The 15919-nt window shown below is 37.6% G+C and overlaps 1 protein-coding gene across 2 annotated transcripts in view; it reads right to left on the minus strand.

Annotated features, from left to right (window-relative positions):
- The window catches only part of LOC126188403 (protein GDAP2 homolog), a 1021851-nt gene that overhangs the window by 179438 nt on the left and 826494 nt on the right, over nucleotides 1-15919 (minus strand). For both annotated transcript variants that reach the window (XM_049930006.1, XM_049930005.1), the window contains 2 exons: nucleotides 15539-15648; nucleotides 9035-9274 (listed from right to left, as the gene is read on the minus strand). In XM_049930006.1, the coding sequence (XP_049785963.1) occupies nucleotides 9035-9274; nucleotides 15539-15648 (350 nt within the window). The remainder of the gene's footprint in view (nucleotides 1-9034; nucleotides 9275-15538; nucleotides 15649-15919) is intronic.

Here is a 15919-nt window from a genome sequence, read left to right on the forward strand (position 1 = left end):
TGAACACGTTGGTTCATAGAGCCAAGATTATATCTGATGACAACCACCTACAGTCTGAATTGCAGAACTTGAAATGTGTTTTTGGGGAAAATGGATACAGCAAAAGAGACATCGCTAAGGCTTTCAAGGGCCGCCAACGAAAGACACCTGGTGAATCAATAGAAGAGGCCAAACAAACTGTATTCCTGCCATACTGTGGAGCAACTAGCAGTAAGTTAGGACGTCTGCTACAAAAACATGGGCTAAGACCAGGGTTCCGGCCCGCCCCCAAGATACGAGATATGTTGCGCCCTGTTAAAAACGACATTGTTCTTCGAGTGTCTGGTGTGTATGGTGTACCCTGTGAATGTGGCAGCGTGTACATTGGACAGACAATTCTCACTGTTGCGGAGCGTAGTACTGAGCACAAGTGCCATGTAAAACAAAGGGAGCTTGACAAGTTGGCCATAGCGGAGCATTGCCTAGAAAACGGACATAAAATACAGTTCAAAAATACAAAATTGTTGGCTCATGCATCTACATATTGGGACTCTGTTATAAAGGAAGCAGCCAAGATTCGCTTACACAACAATAATTTCAACAGAGATCAGGGATACACACTCAGTGGGGCATGGGGATGGGTGTTGAACATCGAAAGAAAGCAGATGGTGTTGCCACGGTCAATAGCTCAGCTAGCTGCCTGGGTCGACTAACGCGTGTGCGCCACATTGGATCGATCTGATTGGCTGCTGATGATGTCACCATACCTATATAAGCGAGAGACCATAACAACCCCGGCAGTCAGTGAACTCCTGACGACGATGGCACAGACGGCCATTGGAAGCTCGAGGATTTTATTCGAATTGACGCGGCTGAAAAACCGAGAACGTTTTATTCATGTATGCTGTCACGAAAGACTCTGAGGACACACACACACACACACACACACACACACACACACACACACACAAAAGAGTTTTTATGCATTGGAATATGTGAGATGTTTATTATTTATAAGATTGCAGCCTGCGTTCAGAAGGAATTATGGAAAAGAACAACCACGTAAACACAGCATAGTACATTGGTATCAATAATTTAGGGACACAAGTTCTCTCTGTAAGCAGAAAAACACACACACACACACACACACACACACACACACACACAGCCCTCATTCCCCCCCAAAAAAAAGGAAGAAGAAGAAGATTCGTGCAAGCCACAAGCTTGTAATATTACAGCAAACTGTGTGGAAGACTTTGTGACAATGGTTGAATTTCAAAGCATACCATCTGCAGCTTGTGTGACAATTAAAACCCAAAGACTATAGCTGGCACATTCAACTTTCCATCACAGTGCAGGAAGCATGGCACCTTCAACTTTGCATCACAATGCAGGAAGCACTTGAGGATAAACATTTCACACCCAAGCTGATATTAAGTGATGAAGCAACCTTCCATTTATCTAGGGCAGGTTAATCATCAAAATGTGAGAGTATGGGGCACTGAACATTGTCATGTAATTGTGGGGCATAAATGAGATTTGCTGAAGGTTAACGATTTTTCTGTGCAGTGTCACAGATGAAGCCATGTGGGTGTTATTCTTGTGTGCAAGACTGTGATGGATACCTCTTGTCTTGATATGTTGCAGTTTTAGTTGTAGGTTCATCACTACCTAAAAGACAAACTTCTGCATTACTGGACTGGACATAGTGGTGAAGACGATGTGGCTCTATATTTTTTTGGTCCCCTGGGTCACCCGACCTGATGCCTTGTCACTTTTTCCGTTTTGGGGTACCATGTTTATGTACTCCCACTGCCAGGAACACTAGAACAGCTCACAGAACATGTCAATGCTGCTATGATGAATGAAGACAGGATTTTGCTACATAAGGTACACAACAAACTAGATTACCACTTGGATGTGTGACCAGTGGGGCACTCATAGAATCTTTTTAGGGTGCAAAAGTCAAGACTTCGTGAGTTTGCAGTTCCATTCAGGCATCAGTCACATTTGTACAAGTAATATTTTGGAAAATATAGGGCTCTGAAAATGAATGAATCATTTATAGTAGCCCTGTATCAGTAGTAATAAAGAGAATTAGAAAACCCAGAATTAGTATATTCTTATCTTTTATCCATCTTTCATCTTTTTGTATCTCCTATCAATATGTGAATGAATAAAAGTCTGCTGTTGTGTTTTTTGTCTGTAAGTTTGAGCTAATCTCAGGAACTGCTGTATGGATTTTGATACAGGTTTCACTAATAGACAGACTGATTCATAAAGAAGGTCTGTGGGCAAAGGAGCTAGGTGTAAGGCCATCTGATGGCAGTGCCAAACAAGTGTGAACTACTGCTACTAGGCGACTGGGAAGAGCTATCACCAACTTCCTAAATAATATGTGATGCAGGAAATATTAGATATTAAGCTAACAAGACTAGATTTCTTGGTATAGTGTTAATGTTTGAGGGGCATGAAGCATAATATGGGAAGAGGTCACACAGAAAATATAGTTTGCATCAGATTGGCACCGAAGTTGGCTGGGCGGCAAGTGACCATAGGTCATGATGAACTCCGTTATCGTCAGATGGGCTGTGCTGTATAGGTGCTGCAGTTGGGCAACCAACAGGTGGCCATGGCTCACACCAAACTGGTGCTGCAGTTGCATCATTTCCACAAGATATTATTCCACATGTCAATTAAATATGGAACAGATAACATTTGTGCCTCAGGAGAACTTTCCTATCGTGTGCTGCCTAAAATGATTTAAGATATATGATGGTGATGGTATTCAATTATCTAACATTATTCTCTGAATTTTAATCACAAACAGAAATTTTTCCACATAATGGGAGTTGTCAGGGAAACACTTTTTCAGTTTCTTTGCAAATTTAACATTGCTTTCTGTCAGATATTTGATATAATTGGCCAATGGATCAAAACTTTTGGCTGCAGCATTATGCACCCCTATTTGTGCTAAAGTTAATATTAATATGGAATAATGAATGTCATTTTTTCTTCTGCTATTGTAATTATGTATAGAATTGTTCCTTTTGAATTTAAGTGGGTTATTTACAATAAAAATCATGAGGTACATGCCCTGGGTCATGCACACCATAGTGAACTGCAGAGTATAGATGAAGATGCCTTGTGGCAGCACAACTACTCTTGGGTTAACTGTACTGTGGGAGGGCTCCTTGGCATAAAAGTGAAATCTCATGTTGGAGCTGTTTCAGTGGGTGCTTTAGGAAGATCAGGAATAATTATCATGGCCTATGCCTGAGAAAGAGAGATAAAGACAAGCTAGAAGCCCTAATAGATGAATACATAAAGGGTATAAACCAGCACACAAAGGCAAATCCCTGTGGTTCATACAGACTGTATTAAAAGAAATTAAACTGACAGGCTTCCACTTCATCACAAAAGAGTAAAAGGACACTGAAAATTAAGTTGTTTCATCATAGTGTTTGGGAAATAAAAAAATAAATGAGATATTGTTAATTTGTTTGGAAGATTTCAGTAGTTGGAAAGAAATTGATGTATGTTCACTGAACACCATATGGCCAATGAGACAGAAAATATTATAGTATGTAGTAACAAATTAGCTACATCTTCATATAGATCCAGTACAGATAAAGGAGTTGTTACTTAAAAAAATTACTGTAAATTTAAAAATATAGAATTAAATGAATTGATATTGAATCATGTGCTTGTGAGTTAATATTGGACAATAATGTTTGTGATTATTACAGAGTTACATACACAGGTCCCCACTGGGTAACAGAGAAATTTTCAAGGAAACTTATGATGCCTTATTGTGTTGCTTGTGGAACAAAAAGAATGGTGATTTTAATGTAAATTTTTAAAAAGAATCTTACAGGAAAATTGACCTAGAAATGTTGCTAGCCACATATGGTTTAGTATCAGCTACAAATCTCCCCACTTAAGTAGAGCCAAGTGATAGATAATGTATTTATACAAGAAGTAGAGGTTGTTTAAACAAACACAAGCCTTCTGTGTCGTAAATGGAATGTAAGCTCATGACGCACAGTTAACCACATTACATAGTTTAGCTAGCTGTGCAGTCCATAAGCACTCAATAAAAACAGTAGGGTGATTAATGTCAAACTGTTTCAAGGGAAGTTTAAACATGCAGACTGGAGCAGTCTATAATGGGTATAGTGTCAGCTCTAAAGTCACCATATTTTAATAATTTTTTTAGCCAGTTTTGAAAGCAGTTTTCCATATAAATAAATAAATTAATTAACTAATTAAATGCCATACTAAGATGTCTTCTAAGAAATTGTGGGTTACTACAAAGTTTATAAAAAAGGAAAAACTACAAAATAACCAGAACAAGAAAAGATCCAATTGCACTTTCATATTATAAAACATTCTGTAACATTTTAAGAAAATGTTGTGAAAAATCCAGCAATATGCTCATCTAGCCATAAATGAGCAGATTACACAATAAAATCAAATCAATGTAGAATATTGCTTAGTTCAGAGACAGTGAAAGAAGCCTCCAAAGAAGACATTTTTTTATAAAGAGAATACAAGAAGCATTACAGAAGACAGTTCATGTGTAGCAGATATTGTTAATAATTTCTTTTTAAAGTACATGATAAAATCAGTTCAACAGGTTCAGATGTATAAGCAAAAGAGTATGTTGAAGAATCAATTCAGAGGAGAATTAGTGAAATGAAAATTTGTCAAAGATCTCCATCTGAAATACTGAAGATAATCAGGACTCTGAAAAGTAAAAGTTCATATGGATTTCATGAAATTTGCAACAATATACTTAAAAGTTCTAGTCCTATAATTTGTTATGTAGTCAGTCACATGTTTAATACATCATCAGGCGCTGATGACCTCGATGTTGAGCGCCCATAAACCCCAAAACACACAATACATCATCAGTTCAGAGTATTTCCCCAGTCAGATTAAAATAAGCCAATGTAGTGTCTCTCTGTAATAAAGATGGCAGTTACTGCCACCCAGTCTCATTTCTTACATAATTTCCGAAAATTTTGAGTCTCGGTCCGGCACACAGTTTTTATCTGCCAGGAAGTTTCATATCAGCGCACACTCCACTGCAGAGTGAAAGCCTCATTCTGGAAACAGCCCCCAGGCTGTGGCTAAGCCATGTATCTGCAATATCCTTTCTTTCAGGAGTGCTAGTTCAGCATGGTTCGCAGGAGAACTTCTGTAAATTTTGGAAGGTAGGGGACGAGGTAGTGGCAGAAGTAAAGCTGTGAGGACGGGGCGTGAGTCGTGCTTGGGTAGCTCAGTTGGTACAGCACTTGCCTGCAAAAGGCAAAGGTCCCAAGTTCAAGTCTCAGTCTGGCACACAGTTTTAATCTGCCAGGAATTTTTACATTTCAGCTTCCTACTATTCAGGTACACACATGTTGAATAAATCTCCAGCAAACATAAAATGTTTAACTACATATAAAGCTCAGTTTAAAAGGCACCCAAAAGGCATACTTGTGACCAGCTTCTCCTACTTTAATGAAAACTTTCCAGACAGAACCAGTTGATGTATTGTATGTATGTGTATGTCTGTATGCAATCATTATTATTATTATTATTATTATTACTGTATTTTTCATTAATACCACAATACATCAAGGGAGGGGGGAATGACATGTTCAACATTCAGGAGGTCGCCTCAATGCAGATCCATGGTTTGAAAGAGTTCATCTCATCACATAGTAAATTAGAATTTCTTGATGTATTTTACAGGTGATATGCAAATATACTCACTGATTTCATTTATTAAAAAACGAGTTTTAAGCTAGTATACTGAAACAGAACTGGGTTAGTTATTTCTGTAATACATGTAATATAGAGGATCCTAATTATAGTACATGGTGCAAACTGGGGTTACTGCACTTGTTGTGAACGACAACCTGTTTTCTTATGCCTATACACCAATAAAGTTATACAGCGACACATACTGCTGCGAGTTTGTTGAATGGGAAATCAGACAAATGGTATGTTGACTAGAATGGATCACTGCTATTGCTACTCAATAATGTGATGTTTTACTTACTCTTTTATCTAAATCAATTATACATCTGTAAATTCCTTGTATTTTCGCACTGAAGAGTGCTATTTACAGCTGAAATATGGATATTCAGGAATAACAAAAAGGAAAGGGATTGTGACTGATTGCAGTGTTCCAATGCTTCCTTAAATTAATCTACCATTGCTATGCACAACAGTTCCTTACAGAATAAAAGTTGGTCAAGATTGGATTAATGACATTTTGCTGAGAGGTAATCTTCCTCTGCTACATACACAAATGGAATGGCAAGAAACTCAAATATGAAGGACAATAGTAAGTGCTCTTTAGCATGATTGTTACAATGGTTCTTAGAGTCCAAGCACATGTGCAGATTAGAAATACATTTAAGAGCCAAAGAAACTGGTACACCTGCCTGACATCATGTAGCACTTATGTGAGCACGAAAAAGTGCTGCAACACGACATGGCATGGACTCGACTAATGTCTGAAGTAGTGCTGGAGGGAACTGACACCATGAATCCTGCAGGGCTGTCCATAAATCTGTAAGAGTATGAGGGGGTGGAGCTCTCTTCTGAACAGCATGTTGGAAGGCATCTTGGATATATTCAATAATGTTCGTGTCTGGGGAATTTGGTGGCCAGCAGAAGTGTTTAAACTCAGAAGAGTGTCCCCAGAGCCACTCTGTAGCAATTCTCGACATAAGGGAAGTCGCATTGTCCTGCTGGACTTTCCCAAGTCCATTGGAATGCACAATAAACATGAATGGATGAAGGTAATCAGACAGGATGCTTATGTGTGTATTACCTGTCAGAGTCATATCTTGACATATCAGATGTCCCATATCACTCCTTCTGCACGTGTCCCACACCATTACAGAGCCTCCACCAGCTTGAACAGTCCCTTGCTGACTTGCAAGGTCCATGTGTTAATGAGGTTGTCTCCAAACCCATACATGTCCATCTGCTTGATACAATTTGAAACGAGACTTGTCCAACCAGGCAACATGTTTCCAGTCATTAAAAGTCCGATGTCAGTGTTGACAGGCCCAGGCGAGGCACAAAGCTATGTTTCATGCAGTCGTCAAGGGTACATGAGTGGGCCTTTGGCTCCAAAACCACATATTGATGGTGTTTCATTGAATGGTTCACATGCTGACACTTGTTGATAGCCCAGCACTGGAATCAGCAGCAATTTGTGGAAGGCTTGCACTTCTGTCACATTGAATGATTCTCTTCAGTTGTCATTGGTCCTATTCTTGTAGGATCTTTATCTGGCTGCAGGGATGTTGGAAATTTGACGTTTTTCCGGATTCCTGATATTCACGGCACACCTGTGAAATGGTCATACAGTAAAATCCCCACTTCTTCACTACCTCAAAGCTGCTGTGTCTATTGCTCATGCACTGACTATAACAGCATGCTCAAACTCACGTAAATCTTGATAACCTGCAACTGCACCAGACATTTGTTGTCTCATATAGGCATTGACAAACACAGTGCTGTATTCTGCCTGTTTCATATCTCTGTATTTGAATTGCATGCCTATACCAAGTTCTTTGGTGCTTCAGCGTATATCATAAGCATCTAACTGTCAGTACAAACAATTCATTATTTCTCGTACCGCCACAAGCTATAAAAATAACCTACCCAAAGTTTGAAATGCACAAAACAGACAGTTGTAAATTTTTGGGACTACGGACAGATCACAACTTTAATTGGAAAACCTATACCTTACAACTATTAAATTTCCTTAGTTCAGCTACTTTTGCAGTACACATGATTACTGCTACAAATGATTTAAAAAGTAAGAAATTAGTATATTTTGCATTTTTACATTCCATAATGAGTTAATAAATTATTTATTTTGATCAGTTGACTGCGTAGCAGCGAGGAGAGCTCCGCCTACCATCCTAAGGGAGCCATGGGTCTGATGATGGTTCTGTAGAAAGAACCGAAACCGGTTACCTATATCATTAAAACACACATGAGTGATCAAGACTGAACTTTAGTCAAAATATAACAATTAATTGATCACTGCTTTCCAAAAATGTTTACCAGAATAACACTGTGAAGTGGTGGCATGTGCGACAATGGCCAAGAGACCTCCACCTAATGCCTGCTTCTACGGGAACTGCCAATGGCATCCTGGAGCACAAATTATACTCCTGGGGATGAGAGACTGTTAAGGGCCGGTGTTCCAGGGCTTTCTGTGTCACTGTGTCACTGAGTTGTTTAATATGACAGTGCTCCAAACCACTCTGAGTGTCAACTTTGTAAGACACTGCCTGTAGCCAGTGTACATGCATCTTTAGTTCTGTATGTACATGCCCACATTGCTTTAGCCAATGCATAGTGCCCTGCGTACCCTGACACCTGTCATTTTACACTCCACTTGATGCCATTCAAAGCTTTACTTACTGCATCTCCTTGTATATAATCCCCCTCCCCCCACCCTCCACCCTCCATCCTCTCCTATCCGCTTTCACTTTCACTTCCCAGTTTGGTACTCCCCAAACCCCACTTGATTATTTCTCTGATTTACTTCCAACCCCTACTTTAAGCCATACATCTTACTGCTTTCCTGTTCCCATATGCATTTCCTTTTCTACCACTCCTGCACTCCTGTTGGCATGAACAACCACTCACACACAGTTGCTGCTGTCAAGATCATTAGTGGATGCATTTGGGTGTCTGTGTGGCTGTGAGTATGTACACTCTAAAAAGATTGGTAGTTTGTAAGCTCTTTAGTTGCTGTTCTGTTATGTGAGTCTTAATACCACACATCAATCATCTGTGATGAATGGTTGCCTTTCTTCATTTTTGCATATTAAGACAACAAATCTTGTATGAGAAAAATTGAAAAATGTCTTCTTGAATGAAAGACAACTGTTATGTAAAATTTAAAAGACCCTCATCAGAGTTGTTATTATTGTTCCAAAAGCTTTGACTTGAAAAAAATCAGTCCTGAGTCAAGAACTGTGTATGTTAAACAGAGAGACTTTAGGCTACATTTCTGGAAACTACTTACGATCCAGTGAATGTTGTGGATTGTCAATGATGCGTATCTGCCTGTCTGGATATACAGGTTCTCCATACAATCCACCAACATCAGATGGCAGTTGCCATAAAGCATTCTCCTCTTCTTGGAGGGATCGTGGGAAGTAGAGAGGCAGCAGAACCTCATAAATTCCGAGGTCTGTGTTCTCCACAGCAAAAATTACAGTTTCCAGAGAGCTGTGGTGTTTTTCTAAGAAGCGGCGCACTGTACCTGTAAGACAAGCAACGTCTTGAGATCAAGTGTGAGACAGTAGCATTATTTTAAGAGAAAGGTATTATTCCAACTAAGTCAAGTGAATAGTATATATACAGAGAGTGAAGAATATTCTTCATTCTCTCAGTACATACTTCATGCTTCTTGCTGATTTGTTTAATGAACTTCAATAACCTCACTTACATGATGAAAAGTCTAGTATGTGATTACATATAAAAAGTAATATACCAAACAAATTTTTCTAAAGCACTGTGTGTTGTCTAATCTCTCTGTGCGGATGTTCCATTGAGTTTTAATACCAATTTATGAACAGGGAAATTCATTGCTATGCCCTTTCCAGTCAATGTGAATGCTATTTTAAGCAAACAGCTTCAGAGAGACTGAACTGGGCAGTAATTAAAGCTAAGGCAGCAGATGTCAAACATATCTGATATGGTAATTTATGTATAGATTATGTGCACCTGCAGTATCAAATGATGAGTTTGTCCTGTCATCAAGGAAAAAATGTAAATAAAGTAACATGTGTAACAAACTATATTCCAACACATAACTGCAGTCTCAGGCAACTGAAAGCAGTGTGTGAGTAGCAGTGAGCAGCAATTCTCCTTCTCATAAATTAAAACTATGTTCCAAAATTTTCAAAACAAACAATACAGCTGCAAGAAACATAAAAATATTAATATCCACAGTAAGCAAGTAATGTCAAAGTTTTCCTGGGAATAATACACACAAGGTTCCCTTTTGACCTCAGGAAAAACATAATAAAAGAAAAGACTGTATTCAAGGGTACAGACTTTTCAAAAGCAGACATTAACTGTAAACGAAAGATAAATGTGTTTTAGATACGTCCATAAATCTACATAAAACTGTAGTTTCCTTTTTTAAGGTGCTAAGACGCCTTATGAGCATATAAGAATATCAGTGTTTAATGTCTCATAGACAGTGATAATTGGAGAACTCTGGTTCAGTTGGTTGAAGAGAAGGAAGGTTAGGGTGGAGGCAGGGGGGATACAGCCATAAGGACAGTCAGGGCCATAATCATTGATATATGTAAGACTCAGACAGTGATTTCTTTTCTAAATGACAACACATGACAGCAAACATTCATTTCTGAATCTGTAAAATTTATGGAACTATATAAAATAAAAACTATGGTATGTTTCATTATAGTATTTGTTTTGTTATTTACAACTGCTATGAGCTACACAATGGTTGAATTTTGGAAGGTAAGAGAAAAAATATGAATTGGTGGAAGTAAAGCTGTGAGGGCAGGCCATGAGTATTCCTGGATAGCTCAGCCTGTGTAGCACTTGCTTGTGAAAGGTAAAGGTTCCACATTCAAGTCCCAGTCTCAGACAAAGTTTTAATCTGCCAGAAAGTTTAAAATCAGTGCACATTCTGCTGAAAAGTTAAAAATTCATTCTGGAAACAATTATAATGTTTTCCTTGCCATTCCTTTTGCCATACTGTGGCTATCAGATATTTTAACTTTTTTCTGAATCTCTGTGAGTTCCCTGCATGATGGATTTTATTTTTTATTTTTTATTTTATTTTTTCACTCAACTGAAATATCTTTGTTGGCATGAAATACTGACACTAACCACACAAGCTGTCAAGTGCTAAGGAATGGAGAAATCATGTGCTCTTCCATGAGTGGTAGGTACAGTCTATATTTCAGAAAAGTATCTATTGTTCTTATGTGCTGCAGAGTGTCTACTAATTGTTTTTTTGTTATGTAAGTAGAAAGGACACATCTCTAAAGGAATCACTACTAGTTATACAATCTGAGAAGGGGAAACTTGTGCAGAAGAGAAATGGAAGGGCCTCATCACTCTGTTAAAAAAACTTATGAAATGAACAGTACAAATTACATTAAGTGAGTGCAAGAATGTCGTACTCAAGCCACCCATAGAGATGCACTGTTGTACTTGACAACATTCCATATAATATAGTTCAAGAAAATAATGCTCCAAATCATGCTTCCCAAATTTAAAATACATTGTTGTGCTGGAGGAAAGTAATACCTCAGTGACAGAAGAAAAGACAAAGTAAGAACTGTTAGATATCATTAATACAAATAAACCCAAGCCTTTGTAGACTGTAGACAGATTACAGAAGAAAACGGGTTTCCCAGTATAAATTATCTATCCACCACAAAATATATCAGCAAGAAACAACTGAGAATCTTTCGTTAAAAATTTTGATGCATCTGACACAATGATGCATAAAAAAGTAACTGTAGAAGACTAGGCCAAAATATGTACACACTTTTAATTTTTTTGGAAGGAGTATTGGAATCATGATGTTCTAATACATCAAAAAGTTGGTAAGAATGTAACAAAAGTTGGACTTAAAAGTAGTGACATAAAAACTGACAGTACACTGGTACTGTCACGTCCAGCCAATTAGAGGAAAATTTCAATAATGTGGTCACAGAATCTTCACATACAGCTGGTGAAATCTTTATTTAAAGACTCAAGATTTACTACAAAATTTACATCTGTGTAAAGTATTCAACAAGAAGCAGTATTGGTATATTACATGTTTGTTCTTAGACCTTTGGACATATTACACTATGCTAATATTTTCCCACTCCCATTAATACTTTGAAACTAATTGTAATTGCAGTCCTCTCCCACCCCACCCCTGTCCTCCTCCTCCCTTTCTCTCTATCAGTGTTGGCATGGTAAGTGAGTCAGCAAACACTATCATTTTCATTGCCCAGTGGTACAGTTACCGTATTTTATGGACTACAAGATGCCACTGACTATGAGACCCCTATTAATTTTTACGACTTTTTTTTATAAAAAGTAACATTTTTACTACCAGACTGCAAAGCCACAGTAAAAGAAATTGGTTTATAAAACCGAAATGACCTTTAAAATCAATTAAAATAGTCATCTGAACTTTCTTCTTCTTCTTCTTCTTCTTCTTCCTCACTATCATCATTGTCCTCTTCACATATAAGATAGTCTTCGTTGGCATCAAGAGTGTTAGTGATGCCGCACTTTCTGTAAGATTTAACAATAATATCTTCTCTCACTCTAGACCATGACTGGTTTATCCACTGACACACTTGTTTGGTTATAGGTCATTTTAGAGCTCCCTTCAGCTTGAATTTATGTCAGGTTTCATCCATCATCCACTTGTTCCATTCCTCTCTCACGTACATTTTAAAAGGTTTATTTATCATGGCATCAAGAGGTTGCAGTTGAGAAGTAAGTTATCCCAGAATAACAGCAAGTTCTGCATTTCCATGTCTCAATTTCTGTTTCACAGAATTTTTCAGATGACTACTAAACTGATCTAGTACAAGAAGAAAACTCTTCTTCAATAAAGCATCTTTCCTTCCCTCCCACACTCTGTTAATCCATAATTTCATAACAGCCTCATCCATCCAACCATTCTGATGTACATGAACAACTGGTGTATTTCAGAAGGTTTTGACATTGTTTTGTGCTTCAAAATGATCACTGGATTAAGTTTCGTATCATCAGCACAACACGAAAGGACAGCAGTGTAATGCATTTTTTCATGTCCACTTGTTTTTATAGATACAGTTTTAGTACCTTTCATGGCATCAGTTTTGTTACTCACCACATCCAATGTCAAAGGAGTTTCATCCGTATTTGCTATTTGCTTAATTCTACACTGGTTTACTTTCAATACTGAATATTAAAGTAATGGAAAGATAATATTTTCTCTTTGAACTCTTATGGTACTTTCTGAGATATTTTGGTTTTGATTCAAATGATAAGCCCATGACATTTAATAAACCTGCAGCACCAACCAACTCCACCCTTAAAGTCTGATATGTTCCACTGTAGCACTAGATTAGATTTGAATCATCTTTGTATTAATTCCAATGCCATATTGATGGTGTCCTCGAATCCATTTCAGTATGTCAGCTTCTAGTTTTGGCCATTTTGCATTCAGTACTCTATTCGCACATTTAGTCTTCCTCATTTTTTTTCAGTTCTTCTTTACTAGCCCGCCAATTGCGAATAATTTTTTCTGCTAGTGGAAGGCTGAAATGCTGCCCAGCTGTTCTGTTTCTGTGTATTTCTGTGTATGTTATTACTTTCAATTTATAGCCCACATAATATTTTCTTCCTTTATGAAACTAGCTACTAACAAAAATATTTTACTGTTACCATTAACACATATCACTTTCAATTCTAGTTCACTGGCACCACATACTGCAATAATGCATCATAGATGTTCTGGGTTTTTTATGGTGGGGCAGGAGGGAGTCAGTGTTAGGTGCTAGCAAGCTTGTAAATCCACACACTCATGTTTATCACATCGGTCCACTGCTGCTGCCAGTTGAATCCAATATTACCAGATAGAGAAAGGTTTCCTGCAGCCATTTTTAAGACTGGCGGGGATTTTAAATCAAACACTGGACATTTTTATATTAATTTCAAGTATAAGATGCACCTCAGTTTGGAGATAATTTTTTGAACAAAAAAGTGCATCTTATAGTATGGAAAATACAGTATGTCAGATGAAGTGTACAATAAATTTCATTGTTACTGCTATGAGTGTTTTTTCTTTTTTATGTTTCTGGAACATACTTTCTGGCTGACCTCCATATTGCTGTTCTTTAGAGTATCTGCAATGACATATTCCACTGAAACATATGATGAAGGGGAGGGGTGGGAGGAGATGAAAAGCAATCCAAAACAAGTTACAAAAAGAAAAAATATTTGCTTTACCCTGTAGTTGCATTTTTATTTTGCCTACTGGCTACATGTTTCAGTAACAGGTATCATCGTCAGGCCACCTCCTGATGCACAGTTGTCAGGCTCGCTTCCAGTGTGTGTGTGTGTGTGTGTGTGTGTGTGTGTGGAGGGGGGGGGGAGGTACTGAGAGTTGTAAATATTAATGAACTATCAGTTTAATAAGTCAAGGTTGCATAATACTAACACAAATTATTCACAGGTTTTCTGTCTGGCAGAAGCTGACCTTGGGGAAGATTACAGAGAAGATTTCAGAGAAAATATTGGAACAAACCAGGCAGTACTGACCCTAAGACTTACCTTAGAAGATAGGTTAAAGAAAGGCAAACCTACATTTATATACAGCATTTAGAGATTTAGTGAAAGCTTTAGACAAGTTTGACTGGAATACATTCTTTAAATTTCTGAAGGTAGCATGGGTAAAGTACAGGGAGCGAATGTTATTTACAACTTGCATAGAAGTCAGATAACAGTCAAAGGGCACACAAGAAAAGCAGTGGATGAGAAGAGCGTGAGGCAGTGTTGTAGCCTATCCCCACTGTAATTCAATTTGTACATTGAGCAAGCTGTGAAGGAATGCAAGGAGAAATTTGGAACATGCAAGAGAGGACAAATAAAAACTTTCCGGTTTGTTGATGACACTTTAATTCTGTCAGAGACAGCAAAGTACATGGAAGTGTCTTGAGCAGGGGATATTAGGTGAAAAAAAAAGATGTCGTACACATTAAAATACAAACTGAAGGTTTAATGTATCAGGTATGTGTTCTGTAAACTGTTGGAATCTCTCTAGTCAGCAGTTGCGAATGCCCAATATTTCTTTCGACCAGAATATATCTAGTATTATAGGTTTCCTAATGATTATTCGAAAGAACCTTTAATTTCCTTTTGCATGTAGGGAATTACAAATTATTATACTGTATAAACAGTAATTTGGGAGTGCTATTAGAAAAGCATTCTTTTTTTTCTAGAACATTTACTATTGCACATAATCATAAATGCCCACTTTGGAAGGGTATTATTCAAGGTGCATAAATGACAGTTATGTTAATCATTACTGATAGTTAATGTATTGCTGATCAGTACTTATCTACAGGAGATGAAATGTGAAGCACTTCCAACACACACACACACACACACACACACACACACACACACACACACACACACACACACAAACAGAGAGAGAGAGAGAGAGAGACCACTAAGCTTTTGAAACTAATAGTTCCTTCATTGGTGAGGTCAGAAGAGTGTGTTGAGGAAACACAAAAAGAAGGGCAGGTCTCCAAGATCCTGGGATTAGACAGACCAACCTGTAGTGAAAAAGAAGGTAGTCTAATAATAGTTAATGTATTAGATGTATGGTCCTATATATGTTTTTAACAGGTTTGAGAACACTGAAGGGTGTACTTTGTTGTGGTATTTACAGAATATGCATTTGAAGATGTAATTATCAGAACAAAAAAGTAAAATAATGTGTTTCATATTAAAAAAAAAAAAAAAAAAAAAAAAAAAGACTTACGTATTGCTATATGAGCTCCTTCATCAGGTGGGTAGTTTCTTCTAACAGAGTTCACTACACATAGAGCAAGTGAAGAAATATTCAGCTCACAAGCCTTTTGTAAAATATTTCTGAAAAAGAAACAATAATCAGTAATGGTAATACAACATGTACCTTCATAATAATTCCATATGCACTGTATATACTTAGGAATAATTCACAATTTGTAAGGTGGTTATTAGCTTATCAAAACTGCATGACTTTTTATGCAAATTGTGGCACACAGAATTACAAAAAATCAGAACACACTAATTTTCTGACAATGTCAACAGTAGTTCTAGTACTCCAACACATTGTTCAGCTGGCCCAGTCAACTAATTATTGTCCTTGCAGTTTTCTTAT

The sequence above is a fragment of the Schistocerca cancellata genome, chromosome 5 (assembly GCF_023864275.1).
Source record: "Schistocerca cancellata isolate TAMUIC-IGC-003103 chromosome 5, iqSchCanc2.1, whole genome shotgun sequence".
Taxonomy (NCBI): Eukaryota; Metazoa; Arthropoda; class Insecta; order Orthoptera; family Acrididae; genus Schistocerca; species Schistocerca cancellata.